Genomic DNA, 24877 nt, shown 5'->3' with positions numbered 1-24877 from the left:
AGCTCGGAAGATCTGACTGAGCTGGGGGTTTGCTCCAAATTGTTTGGTAAGCTGCACGGCTCCTATTGTGAGACATCTTATAAAGACTAAGAATTTTTCTCTTACTGGCTGGTGGTATTCACTGTTTGCTAGTGCCCCCAACAACTCCACCCGTATCAGTTGTAGAAAAGCAGGGCACTGCCCCAGTAAAAGATTTACTCAGATAATTTATTTCAAACCTCACGTGAAGCTCCCAGAATCTTTTATTTTTCTTGTCTGTCTGTGGAAGAGCCTTGGTCAGGAAAAGGTCCAACTGACTCCCTAGCAAACGTTTTGCTTCAAATGTACCTGAAAATTTTTAAATTATGTGTTATTTTCTTTGCCTTCCTTATCAGGGCTTTACCTCAAACTTGTCAGTGCTTATGCTGTTTCTTGTTTTCTTCATTCGGATCCCTTTTCCATGTTTTGAAAGATGTTCTTTTGGCTAGAACAGCCTCTCTCATCTCACCTTTTAACCATGCCGACAGTTGTTTGGCCTTCTTTCCACCTTTTTTAGTGCGTGGAATACATCTGGTTTGATGTAAATTCTTAACCTTTGCATCTGCTTCTTTCAGTTTTTTCTAACCACATTCCTCATTTTTATCATAGACTCCCTTTCAGAAGTTAAATGCTGTCGCAGTAGATGTCCTTAATATTCTTCCAGTTATTAAGTCAGATTTGATTATCACTGTGATCACTATTGCCAAGTGTTGCAGCCACTTGGCAATAGTGATCAATAGTGATTTCGTACCAAATTCTGTGTTCTATTAAGGGTTAGGTCTAAAATAGCTCTTCTCTTTTTGGTTATTGTACTAGTTGCTCCATGAAGCAATCATTTATTTCATCTAGAAACTTGACTTTCTTAGCATGTTCTGATGACATATAATCGCCCATTATTACTGGGTTTCTAATTTTGTTAGTTTTAGTTAGATCATAATCTTCACAAAGAAAGGACTGCCTCTCATATGTTTTTGTACAGTGCTCTGTATACCTTGTGCCAAATAAATTTGAAACTGCTGGGGCTCATGACATCCACAGTCTGTCAGTCGCATGGCACATCCGCAGAACCAAATGACTTCTCATAAAAAAAAAAAAGATTTTACAGCAGCTTTAAAAACATACAGAGAAGGGCAACCAAAATGATAAAGGGGATGGAACAACTCCCCTATGAGGAAAGGCTGAAAAGGTTAGGGCTGTTCAGCTTGGAGAAGCGATGGCTGAGGGGGGATATCATAGAGGTCTTCAAAATCATGAGAGGTCTTAAAAGAGTAGATGTGAATAAGTTATTTACACTTTCGGATAATAGAAGGACTAGGGGGAATTCCATGAAGTTAGCAAGTAGCACATTTAAGACTAATCGGAGAAAATTCTTTTTCACTCAATGCACAATTAAGCCCTGGAATGTATTGCCAGAGGATGTGGTTTGTGCAGTTAGTGTAGCTGGGTTCAAAAAAGGTTTGGATAAGATCTTGGAGGAGAAGTCCATTTACTGCTATTAATAAAGTTGACTTAGGGAATGGCCTCTGCTATTACTGACATCAGTAGCATGGAATCTTCTTGGTGTTTGGGTACTTGCCAGGTTCCTGTGGCCTGATTTGGTCTCTGTTGGAAACAGGATGCTGGGCTTGATGGACCCTTGTTCTGACCCAGCAAGGCAATTTCTTATGATCTTATATTTTTCAGAGTTGCATTTCCCTCAACTCCATCGTAATTCTCTCCCAGAGATGCAGCAGCTTTATATCATCATAAGACCCCAGTTTGTTGAGCTCTTGCCCTACAAATTATGAGAGAATATAAATCATTCTTTTTTATTTACTTGTTTCATTATGTGATCCTTTTTAAAGTCTTTTGTAGTTTTTTTAAATTGATTGTGTATGTGTCTGCTTGTTTTTATGCTTGTATCATTGTAACTCACTTTGAACTTTGGAGGACACAGGCTAAAAATAATTTTAAATAAAAATAAATAAATCTTCATTTTAGACAAGCCCAATGGACTCAAATAGAAACTACAGGAGAACATTTCCCTCACAGAAGAATTTTGAGATTCCATGTCTGGGTGACTCTCCTATTCAAATATGATTCATGGTTTACTCTTCCAAATTTCTGTTCACCAAATTGTTCTAACTATAGAAGCCTCCAGCCTGGGATGAGGTGATCATTCACATGGAGCGTCACATCTAGACCTATAATGTCTCCAGGAAAATGAGTTTCACACTAATCTACTGGATCTACGGGCAGTTGTTAACATTCTACAGGCTTTTAAAACGCAGCTGATCTATCAGATGCTTACATTCTCTGTGAACAAGCAGGGAGGAACAGACCCTGTCCTCTTGGACTGGAAGACATGTCAGGGTGTAGAACTAGGCTATCTCTGATGAAATGATCCTGAGAGTCACATATATAGCAGAAAAAGGGAACATCCTAGCAGACAGACTCTGTCATCACTTGGACTCTCATGAGTGGTCCCTGGGTTTGGATGTGGCCGATAAGATTTTGTGGGGTTTTTTTTGTTTTTTTTGACTGGGACACATTTAAGATCTGTTTGTGATGGCTCTGAGCAGGAAGGTTTGATGTTTCTGCTTCTGGGGGAAAAGAAGACAGGCTAGTGGCAGGCACTGGGGGAGGGGGGGGGGAGTCTTTTATATGCACATCCTCCTATTCCTCTTGTGGTCAAAATCTTCAGTTTAATTCAGAAGAGACCAGTGAATTTTGATACTCTTAACTCCCTAGTGGACATATCAGGTTTGGTTTTTGCTCCTATGAGACTTGAATCTGAAAAAGTTTATCAAGTTGGGATCTTGCCCAACCCCGACCACTCAGAACAAGGTAACATTACTCCACCTCAGTATCCAGTCTCTGGCCTTAAGGCCTGCATATTGAATATAACCCCTTGGTCTGAAGTTAAATGTTGATGTTATCTTGTTAAGAATTATCTGTTCTGTTTCTTTTTTACACTTGGTTCCAATTTCTATGTAAAGCTCGGTTAGCTATAATTTTGTTTTAATGTAAACCGATGAGATGTTCCCAACGTTCATCGGTATATAAATCTTCTAAATAAATAAATAAAAAAGTCCCTCAGGTTCCTAGAAAGGAGTCCACCAAATACTGCTTGAATACTTTCTGCATCTTTTAGACTAACCTGAAAATCAGCTCTGTCAGGGCTTGCTGCAGTGCAGTTGGCTCGTACCTTTAGCATGTGAAAGGGGAATCTGTTTGTATTCAGCATGCAGTTGATACCTCCCATCAGATTTCCTACAAGGATCATGGAACATCAACGTGGTTCTTATTCAGGTTAAGAAAACCCGCTTTAGACCTCTGGTCTCTTGTGGGCTCAAGTACTGGACCTGGATTGTCATGTTTTGTTGGACTTCACTTTGCCCATGGAATTGGTGAGCCTCAGGCCCTTTGTTCACCTTACAACAGATTTCATCATAACAGATTGGTGTGTCAGGCTGAAGGCCCCTGCAGCTCATGCACACGCACACAGATATTGTCTCAATATCAGTTTTATTTAGAAATGGTGACAGAATAACAGTTCCCGACTTAAGCACTGCGGGTAAACTTAACAGGAAACTCTGTTGGATAAGGCTTACTTCCAGTCCAGGTATCCTGTCCCGGCCATTTCACAGTAGATCCTCTTCAGAGAGAGCACTCAACATGACTGGAGACAAACTTCTATTTACAGACAAAGGTACAAGACTTCCAGACTTAATATCACAGCATAACAGTAATGCAGGCCAGACCAAGAGCTCACAGGTCTTCCTCCAGGATCTCAAACCTTCCTTTGGCCTCGTAGCTGCCTAAATACTGAGAATACCTTCCAGGTGCTCCAGCACTCCTTTTGAATCCCCCAAGGACTAATCTGGATCCTTAGTGGTGATGCCATAGAGCAGACTATCTGCCGTCTGAAACTAGCTCTCTTTGAGCCCGCCTGTAGCTCTATGCACAAGACACCAGCTCTGAACCAAGCAGATCCTGATTCAAGATAAGGAACAATACATTTTCCCCTAACCTAGTGCTCCTCACTCATTTCAAGTTCCTAGGGTTGAATCATTCATCCAACATTTTTCTCAGGCCACATTACCACAAAGATGAACAAGTTCTTTACTCAATGGACTTGATGAAAACTGTTACTTTTTTTTTTTCTTGACCTAGCAGTTTCCTCCATAAATCTTCATTCACAGTTACCTCAGATTTTTGCTTTTGCTTTTCAAGTTCAGTACCTGACACCTGTTTTTTTTTTGTGTGCTGCTACTACTACTACTACTACTACTACATAACATTTTTAGATAGCGCTACATGATATACGCAGCGCTGCACAAACACACCACAAAAAGACACTCCCTGCTCAATAGAGCTTACAATCTAATAAGATAAACATACAGGACAAGAGACTTGGGGTATTTTCATAAAGCAGGACAATGGTTAAAAGCGAAAGAAAGTTAGTTAATGAGGCTTTAAAAGAAGACAATCAGGCCTAAGATTTAAAAGCAGCTTCAGAAATGTGGTCCTTCCTTAGATGGGACTTAAACATGGCGAGAGAAGGGAGCATGGCGCCCCGGTTCAGGAAGACCGCGGCAGGGCACCAGACGCAGCCAGATGGAATGCACGGAGTCTGGAATCGGCGGCAGAAGAGCAGGGCTACGGATAGGAGTGACTTGTCCAATGAGCGAGGTGCAGGAGAGGGGTGTAGAGAGAGAGAGAGGAGAGGTAATCAGGTGCTGCAGGGTGTTTGGTTCCAATTATCGTCATATGACGCTTTTGTAACTGAGGAATTGTTTTAGAGAACATCTGTTACTGGTAAGCAACTTGCTCTCCATGCTAGAAGAGGAAATAGGAAGTGTGTATTCCCCATCCTCATCTCTCTCTTCCTCTGAAGCCACCCTTGATTACTTTTAAGACAGCAAACGTCTGGGAGCGGGTACCGCTCTTCTCTTTGGCCCAGGACAACCTGTAATGTGCTGTTAGTGTTCCTCTTCTATCTCTGCCTGGTTCTCGCTAGCCAAAGGGGATGGGAGGGAAGAGAGAGCCTTAGGAGGGAAGGAAGTTTAGTGGTGATGGAAATATGAGATGGTGAATGCAATAAAGAGAAATGGATGGAAAAAGAGGAAGAAAAGGAGATAGAGACGCACTGAGGATAAGAATAGAAAGAGGATGAAAGAAGGGGGGAGGGGAAATACACTGGAGAAGGGAGAGAGAGAGAAAGACAAACACGGGAGGAATTAAACTAGTTTGACCAGTTTCCTTAAAAGTAAGTAACCCTAGGAAATTAGCTATAATTAATACAATTTACTTGAACTTTTACTAGGGCATTTGTTTTAGTGCCACATAAAACTTACTGGAGATGAGATAAAAAAAAAAAAAAAGAAAGTTTTCACAAACTCTGTCCATACAGATACTCATTTCAGACAGGGATACATGGATGATCTAAGATCATAAACCAGCTGCTCTCTCATGAACAAGTATATGTACGACGTGGTAATAGATCACAATAAGAACCTGGTAGGCCCCTTTCTTGTGTGGGTAAGGGTCATTATTCACTGCTTTGTCTGATGAGACCTAGCCCTTTAAAAGTATCTCAGTTGACAAAAGTTGATGGTGCAGTAGCATCGCTTTTCTAAGTTTTCTTCTTTTCTTTCTGTTTTTCAGGGTGTCATAGCAGATTTAAAGGTGAAAGCAGGTGCACGGATGGCAGAACTCCAGTGTGAAGAAGAAGAAGATGACGTAGAGGGGGTAACGTACCTATGGGTTTCTAATTTGCATTGCTGTTTCCATCCAGTGAGGGGAGGGTGAGTGGGTAGGAGCCTATGTCCACCTAGAATTGGGCCACATGGAGTGGCATGTCCCTACCATACTCAATAACTGCAGCGTCTGTGTCTCTTCTGCACCTGCTACTGGGGGCCTATGTCCTTCTAGCATCTGGAGATAGACCCCTGTGTCCTCCTTGCTTCTTGGAGACAAGGGGATCCCTGTCTCCAAGATGCACCATAGATGGTTTCCATGCCCTGGAGATTAAGGGATGGAAACCTTTTTTTCTGTCGATAAGCAGGGCTGCATTAGCTGTTATATGTGAGTGATGATCCCTGGCAGTACCAAACTGAACTCTCTCTCTCTCTTAGCTAACAGAGATATCTCAGGTGTTGCCACATGAACACCTTCCCCTCAGTCTTTTATTTTCATCTGAGCATCAGCATGAACATACACCTCTATCTCTTTTTTTTTTTTTGTAAATTTTTCACAACTTTAGTCTTTATATAGTTGCCTTGCTGCTTCAGCAATTCCCAACAAGCAATTTTCAGTGCTATCTTGAAAAAAAAATTAAAAAGGCAAACCCCCCCCCCCCCCCCCAGATGTTTTTTCTTCAATACGTCTGGCAAGAATAAGGCCATAGTCATTGGATTCAAGTACTGTATTTGTGGAAGGAAAATGTCCATCATTGATGGACGTGACTTCTGCTGCCATTGTTTGGAACCGAATCATAGCCAGGCCAGCTGTTATGATTATGGACAGATGTCCCTGCAGACCCAAAAATTGGAGCCTGGAAAATGGAGGAACTGTGTAAGTCTTAGAGAAGCCACAGTCTGTCCTCCTCCTGAAGTACAGCCCAGTCTGCCTCACCGGGAGTGGAGTTGAGGATGAGCTCCTCCAAATTATCTTCCCTGCCGGTGGAACAGCCCGGATTCTTGGGGTCAGGTAGTAAAAGCTGGAATGCATCGAAAAGAGGCACCACTGTGTAGTCACTGAGCAGCCAGTGATGAAAAAATGCAGAGACAAGTGCATCGTCGCATGTTGCGTCACCACCATCTACACACGGTACATCAGTGCCATTGATGCACAAGGTTCCATCAGTGCCATCAACCCATAGAGCTCACTCAGCACAGGCGATGCAAAGGTTCCCTGTGCTATCAACTCACAGGGCCAGAGTGCATTCAGTGCAAAAGTTCTCAGTGTCAATGATGCATAAATCCTCGATGCATTGAACCCCGAAATATCGATCCTCGATACCTTTGATCATTAACCTGCTGGAATCATCAATGCAGTGTGCTGCAGATCACCCTTTGCAGTTTTATACATGGCCAGGATTGTTGATAGGAGCAAAGGGGACACGATACTCCTGCCGCAACCAATTACCAGAGTACTTTCACCATCAAAATTATTTGAATAAAGACTATGTCTCAGAACACAAGATCTTATTTGCTGTATGGTTCTTCTCAACTCTAATTGGCTTCTGACCCAGATACTGCAGAATCTGGAGGAGGCACAAGAATTAGAAGAGGATTTTCTACCACCCATGCCAGGTGAGAGGGGGACCAAGTAGTGTAAGTGAAAAATGTCTTCATCTCTTTGGTGGCAAAAGATAAGGAGGGTACCTACAAACATCTTCTTTCTAGGATATCATCTTTACTCCAACAAAGAGGAGTCCTAGAACCCTCAGTTCATATGGTTACTTCATCAGAACCCTCGCAAGGTGTTTCTAGTCCACAGCAGTAAAGCAAAAATAAGTACCCAGCCACAATATTACACACAAACTTTTTTGTTTTAGGAGAAAAGACTTCAGTTCCAAATAATGGGCAAAATAGCTCCCAGTTTGGTTATTTTTTCAAAATCATCAGTCTGAAAAACCAAAAAAATCCCCACCACAGGGAAACGAGCAGTAATGATAAAAGTGAAAAACTTTTCTTTAAGAAATTTTATTTATTGTTAGATCATAGAGAAACAAAGTTACAGTAATACATACCATAATAAATTAAAGTCATGCATGTGTAGGATGATATTCATAAAACATGACTAAGAATCACAGGCTAACCACATCTAAACACAAAGAGCACTTCGTCTCACTAAAATGCACTTAACAGTTATATCGATAATAGTCTGGATACACTACGTCAGTGTCAAAGTAACAGTGCAAACACTGGATTCAAATGAATGCCACAAGATACAGAGTTGCTATATAAAGAATAGCAAGAAAGCGCAACAATGGGGCCGATGCTATAGTAAACGCGGAAAGCGGGCGCTGACTTTTCAGCGCCCGCTTTCTTAATGTGTACATGGCGCCCGCAAGGGGGGTGCCATGCTGTAAACAAATTAGGGGGTCGCGCTAGCAAGGAGGCGCTAGGGTCGCTTGCGTCACCGTAGCACCTCCTTGCTAACGTGACCCCGCGGTTACCGGCGGTGTGCCGGTTATGAACACCTACGCCGATAAACTCTGCATCGGTTTTTCATAACTGCAGCCCACCGGTTATGAAAACCGACACTGAGCAAAAGCATTTTTTTCTGCTTTTCTGTATTTTTTCAATGCACTCAGCTATTAACGCCTGCTCCAGGCAGGCGTTAATAGCTGAGTGATAACTGTGCGTCTGAGACGCACATTTATTTTTTTGCATTGGAGTGAATGAGTAACAGCCTCATTCACGTGCATTTGCATGTGATGAGCGCTATCTCATTCACTCCGCATTGGATGCACGTTAAATAGACGCTAATCCCCCTATTGCATTAGGGATAGATTAGCACCTATTTAACCCATGTCTGACTTTGGGTTATACAGTGTGCTTGGCTGAGTGCACTGTATTGTATCGGCCCCAATCTATGTAATTGCCTTGACCAAAAAAAACCCACAAAAAACAGGACTGATCAAACATTCATGTTAATGTGCCCAGTCATACAACTCAGGTGCACATAAACACATTGGGGCAGATTTTAAAAGCCCTGCGCACATAAATCCAGCTGGATTTACGCACGCAGGGGACTTGCGCGCCGGCGCGCCTATGTTCTATAGGCCGCCTGTGTGCGCAAAGCCCCGGGACGCACGTAAGTCCCGGGACTTTGCTTGGGGGGGGTGTGTCGGGGGTGTGTTAAGGGCGGCACGGCATTCGGGGGCGTTCTGGGGCGGGGCTGTGGGTGTGGCGCCGGCCCGGGGGTGTTCCAGGGGCAAGGCCGAGGCCTCCGAACCAGCCCCCGGGCCAGAGAATTGCGCGCCGGCAGCTAACCAATGCACACAAGTTACGCCTGCCTTGGGCAGGCGAAACTTTCTGAACAAAGATAGGGGGGGGGGGAATTTAGTTAGGGCTGGGGGGTGGGTTAGGGAGGGGAAGGTGGGGGGGCCGGAAATAAAGTTCCCTTCGAGGCCGCTCCGATTTCAGAGCGGCCTCAGAGGGAACGGAGGCAGGCTGCTCGGCGCGCGCAGGTTGCACAATTGTGCACCCCCCCCTGTGCGCGCTGACCCTGGATTTTATAACATGCGTGCGCAGCAGCACACGCATGTTATAAAATCGGGCGTAGATTTGTTCGCGCTGGGTTGCGCGAAGAAATCTACGCCCGCGCATAACTTTAAAAATCTACCCCATTAATTGTAACAACAGAGTATACAAAAATATTATATATAACAATTTTAACAATATTATATTCCAGCTATGTAAGCAACCCACCAGTTAACAAGACACTCCTAGGCTGTAATATCGCACTGTCTAAAAGAGGCCAACATGCTTGGTCCCTGAGATTGATAACATAGACTCAATGGTAGCTCCACCAAATGTTAATGTAGTTTGTAAGAACCAGGGTCAGATGGAAAAAATCCTATCAGAACCAGGGTCAGATGGAAGAATCCCAACAAGGACCTTGTTTCACCAAAGTGGCTTCTTCAGGGAGACCCTTAATGGAAACGAATAGAGGGATCTGTAACAAAAATATCGAAGAAAACAGTAGTTATTAGTATGTGGAACACTCTGTGAGTAAAAGTTGTTGCCTAAAACCACCAAATGAACTCTGAAAAAATAATGTAAAAGAATCCTAAAAAAAAAGTTGAAAAAATGGAGAACTCAAATGTCTGTACGTAAATGTGCTGCATTATTGGGAAAATGATAATACAGTCTGTTCAAATACAAATAATGGGCCTTATTTACCAAGGCTATCGCACGCCTGCACTACCTAAATCGGGCCGGGGTCAGCCCCGGAAAAGGAGGAGTCGGGGCGTCACCAGGGCCGACTCCGCGAAGACGCCGCGGACTACGAAAAGGTAAGGGCCTTTTCGCGTCCTACTTTGCGCCCAATAGCTACACCTTATATGGTGGCGCTATTGGGTGCGAAACCGGCAGCGATCGCATCGCCGCAGTGCGATCACTGCCGAGTATCCGCATGCCTGCGATACTTTAGAAAATGAGGCCCAATATAAGTATGAAAGTTACTAACTTGCTTGATCAAGGCAGGCCCCAACCCCACCTGAAGGGATGAGCCTATTTCACTTCTAACAAATGTGCGGAAAAAAAATTAATTAGAAGCTCATCTGTGGAACAGCACACTAACTGCTGCATGTTCTAGAAGCCAAAGAGCACTATGTATCCAAAAATGTAAATTAATATGCTGAATTTAATAAATTATACACGCAAGCTTAATGAACTGGATGCCGCCTGCAACCTATTTGGCACCAACGGAGGAAATCAATGTTTAAATTTATAGCTAAATCCGACAAATAAATAAATAAATAAAAAGGAAAAATAAATACAAATGCGAAAAATTAAAAAAAACTGAATAAGATGGAGGAATAGGGACCAAAATTGACAAGTGTCCGCCTGCTGCAAGTCCACTTGAAGCAGAAGTGTCTTACTGGATCTCATCAATTTACTTTATTCGCGGGCCATTGACCAGGAAAAATATGTATTGAGATCTAGCCAGTGTTATACATTTACCAGAAAATAAAAACAAAGAATTGGGCAAATTAATAATGCTCATATAGTCCTGAAATACACATAGCCTGCAGGGAACAAGAGACACAATGTGAATGATTATAAGAAATGATATATTTGGAAAGGCAGAAGGACTAGAATGGGAACTGAAAAAAGCTAGGAAATGTAATTAAGTTATATTGAAAGCAAACCTACTACAAAAGAACTTGAAAAAAAAAACCAAAGACTGTGAGCTACCATCCTTAAGCTAATACAAGTCCAAGACCCCAAAAGCCCAAGATTAGAATGTGAAAAGCAAAACCAAATTATCTGTACCGCATGGGAGCTGAGCCCTGGAAGAGATGAAGTCGCTCAAACTTTGCACAGATAGTCTTGTAATATCAAACTTGGAAACTTCTTACAATAGGTCCGTGGACAAAAAGGCTGTAATAAACAAAGGAAAAGCCGAGAACCGCAAGCAATAAGAAAGTTTTTTTTTATATTAGAATAAACCCCAGGCCATGTGTTCAAAAAGAAGACGACCTGACAGAGAACTGAAAGGACCCACAATGGCTTGAAAGCCGCTGAAACCGCGTGCACTGGAATTTAAAAATAGAAGAAAAGTAAAGGGGACAAACAAGACCACAATGGTGCACTTGAAAAAATAGTTCAATGGGCATACAAAACTCCAAATAACCATACCACGAGCTGGAATAGCTTAAGAACCACCCAATCGGGAAGGGCTGTAAAGCGAGGTGAGAATATTCAAGCAAAGGCGCCGTCTTCCATAGAGAATAGCAGCGTACTGCAGAAATGCTCCTATCGTGTAAAATTCGATGTGATAACGACAAAAAAATGCAACCAAGTACTTACAGCACTTAAAGGGGCAAGTTGCTCGCAGTGCCCCCCAAAAAACGGGCATCAGTGAAACCCAATGCTGAACTGCCATGCTTGGCAGAAAGGGATAAAAGTTAAACCGGAACAATACAAAAGTTGCTGAAAGAACAAAAGCGTGAGAAAACAAAAAAAATTAGAAAAGTAAGGTGAAACTCAACAATTATTTGTGCGGACAGGCTCCAAAAGGCAAGAAGAGGGTGGAAAAATGAAAAAAAGGGGAATGAAAGCAGAATAAAAAATGCAAAATACAATAAAGCAGTTTACCTGAAGTAAAGCCGATCTTCCTCCTACTTCCTGAGCCGGAACCACTTTGAGGCAGACTCAAACCGGGTCACATCCGGGTCTTAAATAGAACTCAAATCCCCTGGAGGCTGTGCCCAATCAAAACAGCTGCCCTGTATATAAATAAATACACTGCCCTGTATGTATTTGTGTGTGTGTGTATATATATATATATATAATAACCAAATGTGAAAACCACTAATTGATCTATTCAAAAATCAATTTTGCTTAAAACTGGAAGCTATAGCTTGCTGAAAAAAATTATATACTGTTCCCAGTGGTACACTCTGTCTTAAAACATCTCGCTTTCATGTACATCTATATCCACGCCAGAAGAATGTTCCTAATAAAAATGCATTATTTCACACATGAATAACGTTCACAATGAATTCTTATTGCTGGCAAGCAGATAAAAATCTTCAGAAAAAGAGGAACATAGCTAGCATACCTCATAACATGTTGAAATTTCAAAGTTGGCTGCACAGAGCAATGTTAGACAGCAAATCATTTTAGAACAAAGTACACCTGAAACTATAACTTACTGAAAAATGATATACTGCTGTTAGAAAGTCCATTCCTAGTATACCTATATGTATGCCAAAAGAATGTTCTTAATAAAATAAATCAGGTCGCATATGAATGATGTTTTCAGAACATTCTTATTACTGGCAGGTAAATGGATTTATTGCATGGAGCAGTATGTTACAACACCAAATCACGTTACTCCAAAATACTCAATCGAAGTACCATATTTCACATTACTACTTGGAGTAGTGGAACAATCACCAAAGATCACTGGGTTCTCAAGATTGTGGAGTCTGGCTACCACATGCATTTCTTCTGGCTACCCATGCTTCCTCATCATTCAGTCTTCGATCCAGATTTGTCTGACTTAATGCAACTCCGCCTGGAGATGGAATTGCTCCTCCAACAGATGATAGAACTGGTTCCTCCACATCATCATGGCCAGGGGTTTTATTCCTACTACTTTCTAATTGCCAAGAAATCTGAGGGACTGAGATCCATCTTGGATTTAAGAAGCCTGAATAAGCATATACTCTGGGAGAAATTCCACACAATCCTCCCTTTATCCATAAGGGGGAAATGGTTGTGCACTTTGGATCTAAAAGATGCTTATTCTCATATCCCTATCCACTGGCGTTACCTACACTTTATGGTAGATTCTTCTCACTATTAGTACAAAGTGCTCCCCTTTAGCCTGACAGCCGCACCAATGGTCTTCACCAAGTACCTATCTTGTAGTAGCAATTGATCTATGGTGTCAGGGCAGCTAAGACTTCCCTTGCTTGGATATCTGGCTTGTGATGGTGAAATGCCAAGATGGTGTACTAACCTCAGTACAGAAATCAATACGACTCCTACAGCTATGAGGCTTCCTGGTGAATTTCAAGCAATCTCTAATTCCATCCCAGAAAATCAAATTCATTGATGTGTGGATAGATTCTTTATAGGAGAGAGATTGTCTTCCATCAGATCAGGTAAACAATCTCAGCTCTCTAGTCTATAGACAGTGAAACACAAATCAGTCCCCAACTAGAGAGGTGCTGTTTGTTCTCGGTCACATGACAGCAGCTATTTACACAGTATCATTAACCCAACTTCACATATATATCGTGCACTGGGGCCTTTGTTTCCAGTGGGACCAGCTAACTCAGTATTTACAAGCAAAGTGGAAATCTCAACTAAAATGAAACTGGAGCTATGTAAGCGGCTAGACCATTCTTCAGGAAGGAGCACCACTATACCTACCTCCTCACCAAGTAACATTGGCAATGAATGCCTCCACAAGGGTTAGGGAGCCAACACAGGCCCTTTTTGAACTCAAAGAAACATGGGCATTCTAAGAGAAACAATTTCAGATCATTCTCCTCGAGTTGAGAGTGATTAGATACATTCTATCAACTTTTTATTTGTCTCCTCTAAGGAAAGGGGCATTCTCATTCAAACAGATAATCAAGTCATCATGTTCTTCATGAGCAAACCAGGAGGCACAGTGTCATGAACTCTTTGCCTAGAAGTGATAAAGGTATGTGAGCATGCAAACATCAAGCTGTCTTGCAAGCTATCTACCTTCCAGGGACCTCTGACATGTTGTCAGATCACCTCATCATGGTTTTTCAACTATACAAGCAGTCTCTTCAGCCAACAGACTGTTCAATCTATGGTGTTTTCCAGCAGTCAATCTGTTTGCATCAGAGTAAAACAGAAAAATTGAAAAGTTTTGCTTCATTCTTTCCAGCAAACTCAGATCAGTTTGAAGTTTTTCTGCTAGACTGGAATGCAGTTATTATGTATGATTTTCCACCGATTCCTCTCATAATCAGAACTGTGCAGAAAGTGCTCAACGATCAGGTCTGATTGATTCTCGTATTTCCAGCGTGGCCCAGACAAGTCTGGTTCATGTATCTAGTTCAGCCGTTCACCAATACCTCTCAGGTCAGATCCATCCTTGCTAACTCAAGAAGAGGGATGCCTGTTTCATCCGAGCCTTCTCTCCTTCAGCTTGACAGCTTGAATGTTGAACACTCAATGATAAAAGATTTGTCCTTACCCAAAGAAATTGAGGACATATCTATCAGAAAACTGTCAAGAAGACCTTGAATCCATTCGCATGCAAACCCAAAGAGTTACTGAATTATTTGCTCTCTTTCTAATTCAGGTCTTGCCACCTCATCAGAAAGAGTACATTTCAATGCCATTCCTGCTTACCATGTTCAGAGAGTAAGTCTATCTCCATTCATCCGTTAGTATCCAGATTCATAAAAGGCTTATGGCATATTAAAACATCAGTTATAAATCTTCCCATTCCATGGGATATGAATGTAGTTCTTCCACAGTTGATGAAGCCGCCATTTGAACCTTTTGGAATTAGCTTCTTTCAAGTTTCCTACATGGAAAGTAATATTTCTTGTAGCAGTAAACACAGCCAGAAGAGCAAGTGAACTTCAGGTTTTAGTTCATTATCCTCCTTATGTGCATTTTTTCCACCTTAAGAGTGGTGCTCTGAACCTTCCCAACTTTCCACCAAAGATTGTGTCGGCTTTCTATATTAATCAAGCCATCATGCTATCTACATTATTCCTGAGGCCACATGCACATGAAGTCAAGAAACCTTTTATACCTTAGACTATAAATGGGCCTTGTCTTACTATACTATTATCGGGCTTTGCAGCTATTCTTCTCATGATCCTAACAGATTAGACCTAGCAGTGCCAATTGTACTTTGTCCAACTGGCTAGCAGACTGCATTGCTCACTATTGTAGGCTAGCAGGCCTACAAATTAAGGACACCATCAAGACTCATCAAATTAGAGCCATGTCTACATAAGTGGCTCATCTGCGAGCCATACCACTTGAAGACATCTGCAACATGGTTGTTAGTACACACCTTTGCATCCCATTGCTATCTGGACAATTTCTTGAAGAGTGACCATAAATTCAGACAAGTAGTTTTGCATAGCCTGTTCACCCAGTAGTCTACTCTCCGTGGTGAGGTCTGGGTTGATTATTCAATAAATGCTCTGCTTCAGTCCTCAGCTTGGGACTTCCTACATGTAATGGCTAATTCAGCCTTGCTTATTGATGGAAAAATCAAGTTTGCTTATCATAAATGGTATTTTCCATAGATTGCAGGATGAATTAGTCATACTAAATATCTGCCTTTCTCCCTTTCTCCCTGGAGAATTGACTACCTAGCTAGAATTAGCTCTCAAATTGATGGAGTGGGCTCATGAGGCAATTCTTGTTTGGAAATTCCCACACATGCTCAGAGCAAACATTCTACTAGTTAGAGAGGGAGATCTATTCAGTGCTGCCGGATGTCACCCATATGTAATGGCTAATTCATCCTGCTATCTATGGAAAACATTGTTTACGGTAAGAAAACTTGCAAACCCTCAGAGAGTGAAAGATTTTCTACCTTTAAGTTTTTGCATCTCTCTTAATAGGTCTCTGGAGATTTTGGAAGTGGTCAGGATGTAAAGGAGGAGCATGACAGAGATGTGGTAAGCATAACCTTTGCCCATCTGTGGTCTTCTCTATATGGACTTTTCATGTACCCTCTACCCTTCCCTCCCCCTAGACACCCCTTCCTATAAACTCTACCTCTACACTTCTGCACATACCCACTCGAGTACTTTATTCACACATGCACATACCTTGCAGCGTCTTCATACCCCTCAACAGAACATCTGTCCAGCTTTGGTCCTCAGGAATGTAAATTGATTAGATTTTCAGGATATCTCAAATGACGATGTATGAGATAGATTTATGTGCATGTTGCCTTGGTTGTAAGCAGGTGTATCTCATGCATATTCACTAGGGATATCCTGAAAACCCAACCAGTTTGTGGCCTTAGAGGACCAGAGTTGGAGATCCCTGCTGTACCCCAATGCACACTTCTGCCTTTACACTCCTACCCTCACATACTCATTTACCTCTGCACCCACAAAGACACTTGCTGCTATGTGCCTGGTCTTTCATACACCACGCATATACATTCCTACACAAACGTATTTCAGTGCTCCAAACCTATTCACCCTGCACAGACTCGTCAATACACCCACACATACTCTCCACTCCACATCATGATCTGATGCACACCAATTTCTGTACCCCTCCCCATGACCTTGCACGGACTTGCCTCTTATACACCTGCTTCCTACACATAAAACCACCTTTATACCTCTGTTTCCAAACAGTCTTTCCTGCTGTTGTATACACACTGTCTTTAACGTCTCCACACAACTGCAATCAGAGCTGGGGAAGGCATTTGCTACAAGGCTTCATTCTTACCTTATTAAAACATGATTAATTAAAATATGAAAGGAAAAGTTTCAGAAGGTTTTCCATGGGCAAACAGGTGTTTACCTATGGATAAATGTTTTCTGAAACTTCCTTCCCCCCCACCTGTGAGTGGGATAAAAGGGGTGGTGCCTTACCCCATGTCTGCATTTGCAAATACATGACGTAAAGAATACCTGAGGTACCGGCCTGCTACTGGATTTTCAAACGAAAACTGCAGAGTTTCCCCTTGAAAAGTGGCCTTTATCCATAGACGTGCAAGCTATCCGCAAGGACTGAAAGCGCCCCCCCCCAAAAAAAAATTCTCCCCCTCCCTTGTGGCCTGTCACAGCTCCCTTTGTTTGCCAACCAGGTTGGGACCCCCCCCCCCCTCCTGCTTTCTGATCTCCTGCAAGGAAGAAATATGAGAGAGGATTTTTATTAAGGAAAAAAAGTGAAAAAAAGAACAAAATAGAGGAGAAAGACTTGAGATTGAGGGGAATAAGAGAATAAAAAAAGTCAGAGGTTCAGAACAGATGAAGAATATGTATTTCGTATTTTTTTAGTACTTGAAAATTTGCTGTAGAAGTAGATTGTTCAGCAGCTGCTGCTATTCCGCATGGTAGTTATGGCTCAGTTATTGCTATACAAAAAATATGAAGTAAAGTATTTCTTGATAGTAAAGGTGTAGGGGGAGGGGTGAGCAAACTGGAGGATTGAGGCCCCCAGGGGATCTTAGATTATTCTGAACGGGTCACACTGACAAGCCCGTAAGGGAAGAGAAAAAGAGCTAAACTGTCCAGTCTCGGTGCCGTGGAGGCATTGCAAGCTCAGGAGGGAGGTTGTTGTCAATCATTGTAAGCGTACCGTGGCTTAGCCAGGCATTGTTTGGTGGGCCAGGGAAAGGAGCTGCTGCTGCTGCTGTGGCAGGCCCAGGTGTGAAACCGCAGCAGAACTGGACATGGGAACAGCCACTGAGGTGCTCCACAACCCAGGAAGGCCTTTCACCCTCGGGCCTCAGCCCAGGAGGAGTTCCTGCAGCCGCTGGGGCCCCTACCCGGGGAAGAGAGATCACAGCAGTTGCCTGCCAGCGGAGAAGTGGTAGTGAAGTTGGGGAGAGGAATGGGCAGAGAGGCCTGAGAGAATGAGGAGGCAGAAGGGAGAGAAGGGAGGAGGTGGGAAAGGGAGAATAAAGGCAAAAAATTAAAGAAAAAGTTAAATAAGGAAAAGAAAACACAGGAAAAAAAAGAAGAGAAAACTAAGAAAATATATAAATATAGGGAAAAATTAATGAAAGCAGTAAAAAAAAATAAAAAATAAAAAATTGGGCAGAGTGGAATGGAATTTTTCTCAACTCCAAATAAAATTTTGGCTGGCATCTCAACTTTTTGAAAAATGTTCCGGCCCTTACCATTGTGGTATGTGGCCCATGTGTCTGGGTGTGGCATGTATGTCTTTCTCTTTGTCTGGTATGCTTTCATCTGTGTCTGTGTGTGGTCTGTGTCTGTGTGTAATGTGGTTTGTCTGCCTGAATCTCTTTCTGTGTCTGCTTGTGTTTGCATGTGTTGTATATATGCCTCTCTCTGTGTCTGTGGTGTATCTGTGGGTCCTCTATCTGGGGGGGGGTGTATGTATATCTTTGTGTCTGACTGGATGTTGGATTTCTGTCTCTCTGTGGAGTGTCTGTGTTTACATTTATTTATTTATTTATTTATTTATTTAATTTATTTATTTAATTTATTTAAAAACATTTCTTTACCGTCTTTTCACAGGCAATAGCTGACCAAAACGGTTTGCAATAAAATTCATGAAATAAAAAACAAGAATTAACTTAAAATAAAAATAAATAAATAAAAATAAAAACAGGAGATGTGGGGTGTCTTTGTCTGGGTATGGGGCAGCTGTCTGTGTGTGAGGTCTCTGTATCTCTGGGTATCTGTTTCTATCTCAGTCTTGGTATGGGATGTCTGTCTTTGGACATGACATAGTAGTAACATGGCGGATAAAGACCAAATGGTCACCCAGTCTGCCCAGCAGGTTGCTCATGGTAGTAACCGTCGCTCTGTGCAGGTTACCCCCGTGCACCCCTTTCTTCATGTCCAAAATCTAGCCTCTAGGGATCTGCAGTGTTTATCCCGTGCCCTTTTGAATTCATTTATTGTTTTCATCCTCGCCACCTCTTCCAGGAGGGCATTCCAGGCATCCACCACCCTTTCTGTGAAGAAATATTTCCTGACATTGGTTCTGAGTCATGCCCTCTGGAGTTTCATTTCATGACCCCTAGTTCCTCTGATTCCTTTCCAACAGAAAAGGTTCAAAGTTTGTGCATCATTAAAACCTTTCAGGTATCTGAAAGTCTGTATCATATCTCCCCTGCACCTCCTCTCCTCCAGGGTATACATATATATTAAGATCCTTCAGGTTCTTCTCATAAGTCTTCCAATATAGACCCCCATGTCCTTTCTCTGGACTGCCCCCATCCTGTCTCATCCTTTGGGAGATACAGTCTCCAGAACTGAACACAATACTCCAGGTGAGGCCTCACCAAGGACCTGTACAAAGGATTTATCACCACCTTTTTCTTACTGGTTATTCCTCTCTCTATGCAGATATCTGTTGCTCTCTGTGTCTTGTGGGTATGAAGTGTCCACTTTTCTGTGCCCGTGTATGTGTGAGCTTACGCCTTTCAGTAATTTGAAGAGAAACAAAATGGGTCTTTGAGCTACTGGTTGGCAATGCAGCTGTCTCTTGAATACTCTTTGCATATGTGTACGTGTGTGTGTGATTATATATATAAAAGCAAAAAAACTAGCAAACAAAAACCTAGTGTTCAAAAATTCATATAGAAATAAAGGTTATTATTGCAGAACACTAATAAAAAATAAAACAACTTTTTATTACAGCATATTCAATGAATTCAAATCAGTATACAAAAATGCAAGATATCAAAATAGCACAGACTTCAATACTAAAAAATTTAAATGTCATAATAAATTAAAGTCCAACTAAAATAATCCTTAGATGAACTATTTATAACAGCGGATGCTGAACATACAGATATTATCCTATCTTCACATAAGAATTGATCCTTTGCTGCTGACGTCTATAATACACATAAGATGTCTTCCTTTTACCAGAAACCCCAACAAAGGCCGAATGTTTTGCCCCCACAGGCTTCATCAGGGGGTAAAACAGTTGGAAAGTGATAAACTTTGTATTTGAATGTTAAGCAAATAATATCATCCGATGCTCCAAAAAGAATATCTGAGACTTCAGTATATATTACATTCCACATCAGCACACAGAGCCTCGTTTGTGGTTCCCGCCCAACTGAGAGCGATTTACTCAGTAACGTATATTGTCATTGACTTTTCCAATGGGGCCATGCTTTATTCTTGCTCCTCCCTTATTCAGGTGACTCCTGTGGCATCGAGACTTCCAGAGCAGCCACCTGTCACAAGCCCTCCCACAGCCATGAAGCCAGCAGCCACTGAGGACAGACTGAATGAGAGCAAAGTATTGTTTCCAGCTTCTCCAGGTAATTAATTGGTCTTCTCTGCATTTGCCTTCAGACCTGTTTGGAGGCAGAATCAGTGGGTCAGCGAAATCAGCATATTTGGTTTTTAACCAACAGTCTAAGATTAAAAAAGAAATATTTTTCTTCAAATCATGTAGCACGTATAGAAGTTTTGCAAGCATAGAGTTCTAGGATTAGATCTTCTCCTCAGTATATTCTACCATAATTTATTATGAGTCACCACAGAATCTTCCTTCTGTTGGGCTTATATAACCTTGTCCTCCACCAAATCCAATCATTGTTTAATATTAGCAGGCTCCCTCTCATGTATTTTATACTTCTGCAATGATTTTTCAAGCTTGTGGAATGGTGTCAGAAATTAGTTGTTGTTGTGCAGCTGAGAGTCATTTCAGTTTTATTCTCTCTTTACATTACTTTAGCATTCTCATGGTCTCTTATTTTTGGATGAAAAAAAAATTATTTATCCTCCTCAAGGGAGAACAGTAAATGCAGTGTACTTGGATTTCAGTAAGGCCTTGGACATGACTCCACATAGGTAATTTATAAATAAATTGAGCATCCTTGCTATGGGCCCCAAAGTGACTGAATGGGTCAGAAACTGTTTGAGTGGGAGGCAAAAAGGGTAGTGGTACATGAAGTTCACTTCAAGGGGGGTAGAGGGCATTACTAGCAATGTATCTCAGGGATTGGTTCTTGGAATGGTTCTTTTCAACACTTTCGTGAAGGATGCTGTGGAAGGGGACACATGCTAATTGTCTCGAACAAGTGAAATCAGACTTGTCTGCAGTTTTTGGTTGGGAGGTCTGGGTGAATTAGTGGGGATTCAGGGTGAAGTGCTAGAGAGTCTAGAACTGGCAGAGGTATTGGCAAGCTGGTGATTTCAAGTACGAGTGCAGATATTTTCAACATGGCATATATGCATGCTTTATAAAACACCTGCCTCTGCATATAAATTGGGATTATTAACATTATATATACATGTTATATTTTTTTACACACCTAAAATATACAGGGAGATTCACTCAAAAGAGGCCCCAAATATTCTGTTGTACCTTCTGTTAGGAGGAAGCAATCTGAACCAAAAAAATACACTACATACCTTGACATATGTGTTATCTTTTGGATTACATGCGATGCTGGAAGTGATTGCTGTTTTCCGCCAGACACATTTCAACACGGCGCTCCATGTTCCTGAACGTGTCTGTGAACATATTGGGAGGAATAGCAGCAATTTCATGTTGGATGTTTTCCTGCAAATCTTCCACAGTGCGAGGCTTGTTCCGATAAACATTTCCTTTGAGCATACCCCAAAGGAAGAAGTCTGGTAGTGTCAGATCCGGCGACCGTGGTGGCCAAAGCCGCTTTGAAATTACCCTTTGCCGAAAAAGGACTCAATTTCTGCTATGCTCTTTGCCGACGTGTGACACTTTGCTCCATCTTGCAAATGGAGGTTGAACGTTGCGACAGCTGTCCGGCACCTATCTCATCGCTCTGACGAGGGGGCATCCCGGCTTGTTCAAAGCGCCATATACTGAAGAGTACATTGTACGTTCAGATTGCTTTGTCCTAGTGAGAGTTATTACAGAATATTCAGGGCCTCTTCCGAGTGAATCTCCCTGAACAAATGTATGTTTATAAAATAGGTAAAGAGAATATGTGTTTTCTTGCCCTGGAATTATTCATGCTTATTGAAACACATGCAAGTACTTTTGGAGTACAACTATGTGACATTTTATAAACCTTGCAGCTCCTACCCCTCTGTTTATAAAATACTAACAGAAGTCTCAGCATATTCATTTATGCGTGTAAATGCTGTACAGTGGACAGGTTTGAAAGTTAGGCTTTAAGGGGTTGATTCACTAAGGTGTGCCCAGCCTAGCGCATGGCTTTCCTTGTGTTTGGGCATGCATTTTGGGCACATAAGACTAGTGCTTGATGTAATAAGGAGACTAGCGCGTCCAAAACGTGCACCCTAATAAATGCGAGCCCAGTAGCAACCAAATCATGCAAATTCCATGTAGATGAAGACATTAGCTATTACCCTCCCCCCCCTCCCTCGATGCAGGAAAGATCTGGGTGCCCAATGCACACTTTTGAACGTGAGGAATTTAACTCCAGCCCTCGAAGTGGAGTAAGGTCAACTCGCGGTCAAGGGCTCATGAGAAACATTACAAAAATATAGTCTTCTGTGTTGCGGTAAATGTGTCCTCCTCCTTAGTATTATTCCCCGACTCGAATTTACTGCTTGTGTTGGCAAAAAATAAATGTATATTGGTTTGCTCAAAAAGAAACGCACGTTTCTCATGACTGCACAACTTAGATGCCTGTAGCAATGGGTGCCTGATATAATAAACTGGAGCATTGAAAGCACCACCTCAGCAAAATAACCAAAGAAAGTGTGATCAAAATGGATGCTCATATTGAGCTCCCATTGCAGTTCTGGGTGCCTGATGCAATAACCGCTTTTGAGTGCCAGAAATGTACATTCTCCCATAGCATGCCCTTTTCTATAATGCTCCTCATTTAAATATTGCATTGGAGCGCCCAGGGATGTGGCTGTGTGCGTCAGGAAACAGGGGCTCAACACGAGCTCCCGTTTTCAGTGCGCATCTTATTGCATCGGCCTGTAAGACTGCAGAAGGAGCTGGAACCACTCTAGTTTGTTTAGTGAAGCTTCTGATATGTTTAGTTCTCCGTACTTGGTGGTTAAGGATTTGTAGTTATTTTTGCCATTGGTATTTAATTTCTGGCTCCCGAGTTTTCTATGTATGGTGCCCCCTTGGGTCAGCCACTAGATGGCCTTAGGTCCAGCTTAGTCAACGTTTCTGTTAGCCTTCCATCCTTTTCAGCCTCTTCCAACCTGGAGGGCTGGGATTGGTTGCCTCGGCCTATTTAGTACAGCTAGTTCAGTATTAGGTGTGGTCTTTTGAGTTAGCCTCAGAGCAGTGAGGATGCAGGTTTTTTTTTACCCCCTGGTGAGGCCTCCATGCCTCATCAGGAAATTTAGTTTGGAGGGGGTTTCTCACTGTGCAGTCCCTCCTGGAGGATCTCCCTCATATTTTTTGCAGTGAGATAGACTTTTGCTGGATTCCCTCTTTGAACTCCCAAAAGGGACTGAAAACCTGTGAGCCTCAATCTGCTTCCTAGGTAAGGCAAGCACCATTGACAGTACTTACTGTGTGAGATTTTTGATAGCCAATATCTATCCTGATTTTTCAGAAGGGATGATTGCATAAACCCTGCACCCTTTGGAGAAGGCTTCCCTGGACACAAAGGACAAGGGCTGAAGACCTTTGAGCCCTAAATCTACTCCCTAGATGGGACAAGCACCACTGACAATATAGCAGCTGTCATTGAGAGAGATTTTAATGGCAAGCAAGTATTCAGATAAGGTTTGGTGGGGACATTTTTTGACCTACCCTCCTTATAAGGGTTCTAGGCCTGGGATAGCCTGGTTCTTGATTCCTAAGACTTTTCCTGCATGAGAAGTCATCACCACCAAGACTAAAGATCAAGATCTTTGGAGACTTCCCCTAGATCTTTACCCTATGGAACTAGGACAGGTGACCAGTAAATAAACTGGACTTAGGACTTTTTGTGTTTGAAGGGACCCCGCCAATAGAATTCCCATTTGGCCCACTGGGAAAGCGCTGTGCACTTTAAAATTACCATAGGAAGCTTTACCCAGCTACCTGAGATAAAGGATACCTACCTAGAAGAAGAAAATTACCTCTGTACATCAGTCAGCTGTAGTTTCACCTTTATGGATAAATGGACTTTAATTTAATTGTTAAAGAACCAGTAAACATTTAATTTAATACCCAGAGCCTTTTCCTGCCTGATTTGTCCCAGCATCTCACCCACTGGGATACAGCAGCATCGGCACTCGCAGAAAGGAACGCACCACTGCTGGAGCCATAAGCGAGAGCTGCCCCCTCACAGAAGGGATTCACCCTTGCATCAGAAAGTAATGTTATGGGAGAAGTGCTAGCTGGAGCAGCCCCGAAGAATAAAATAAGTTTGTGTGCCCTTGGGACTTAAACTTCCTCAACAAAGAGTTATATATGATTGGATCCTTCATTTTTTGAAAATGAATTGAAATGTGCATGGATGTCTGCTGTTTTTTTTTTTTCCTTTGTATTTTTTTCAATCTATTGCACATTTGTTAATTCTCTATCAAGATTATCTTGAGCCTACTGGTTAAAAATTGCAAATTTCTTTTTATTGGATCACTTCTGCTTGCTTTATTTTTTTTTGTCTACATTTTTTCTTTCTTTTAATGAGATGCATCTAATGTGGAAGGAGGACCTTGGGAAATCCAAGTGTTGCCCTTTTCCCTGGACATGGTGAATTGCTTCCTTGCAAATGCGAGTAGCACATTGCAGTACAGGTCCTGGTGGCTAGGTACAAGAACCTTGTCCAAGAGAATGGGACAGGCCACTCAGGATCTTCAAGACAAGGTCCAGGTCATTCATCAGCTCAGGGACTCTCTGTCCTGGTGACTAATTCTATCAAATCAGGCCAGAGGCGTATTCTTTCAAATTCCTCCTCCTTAACTTATTCTAACAACAAATGCTTCCAACAAGGGTTGGGAAGCCTGGGTAGAGGGGATGCACACTCAGGGTCTTTGGTTTCAAATATATTTCATTGAGCTAAGGATGATTCAGGACATAAGAACTTA

General features: G+C 42.1%; 1 protein-coding gene across 1 annotated transcript in view; it reads left to right on the top strand.

Moving 5' to 3' along the window:
• COL18A1 (collagen type XVIII alpha 1 chain) overlaps nucleotides 1–24877 on the top strand; it is a 352734-nt gene that overhangs the window by 48750 nt on the left and 279107 nt on the right. Inside the window, exons 3-5 of the mRNA XM_029606745.1 lie at nucleotides 5668–5751; nucleotides 15824–15880; nucleotides 20073–20196. Coding sequence (XP_029462605.1) covers nucleotides 5668–5751; nucleotides 15824–15880; nucleotides 20073–20196 — 265 coding nt within the window. The remainder of the gene's footprint in view (nucleotides 1–5667; nucleotides 5752–15823; nucleotides 15881–20072; nucleotides 20197–24877) is intronic.

This window comes from Rhinatrema bivittatum, chromosome 6 (genome assembly GCF_901001135.1).
Source record: "Rhinatrema bivittatum chromosome 6, aRhiBiv1.1, whole genome shotgun sequence".
Taxonomy (NCBI): domain Eukaryota; kingdom Metazoa; phylum Chordata; class Amphibia; order Gymnophiona; family Rhinatrematidae; genus Rhinatrema; species Rhinatrema bivittatum.
The sequence above is the reverse complement of the archived record's forward strand: the minus strand, read 5'-3'. Positions and strand labels throughout refer to the sequence as shown.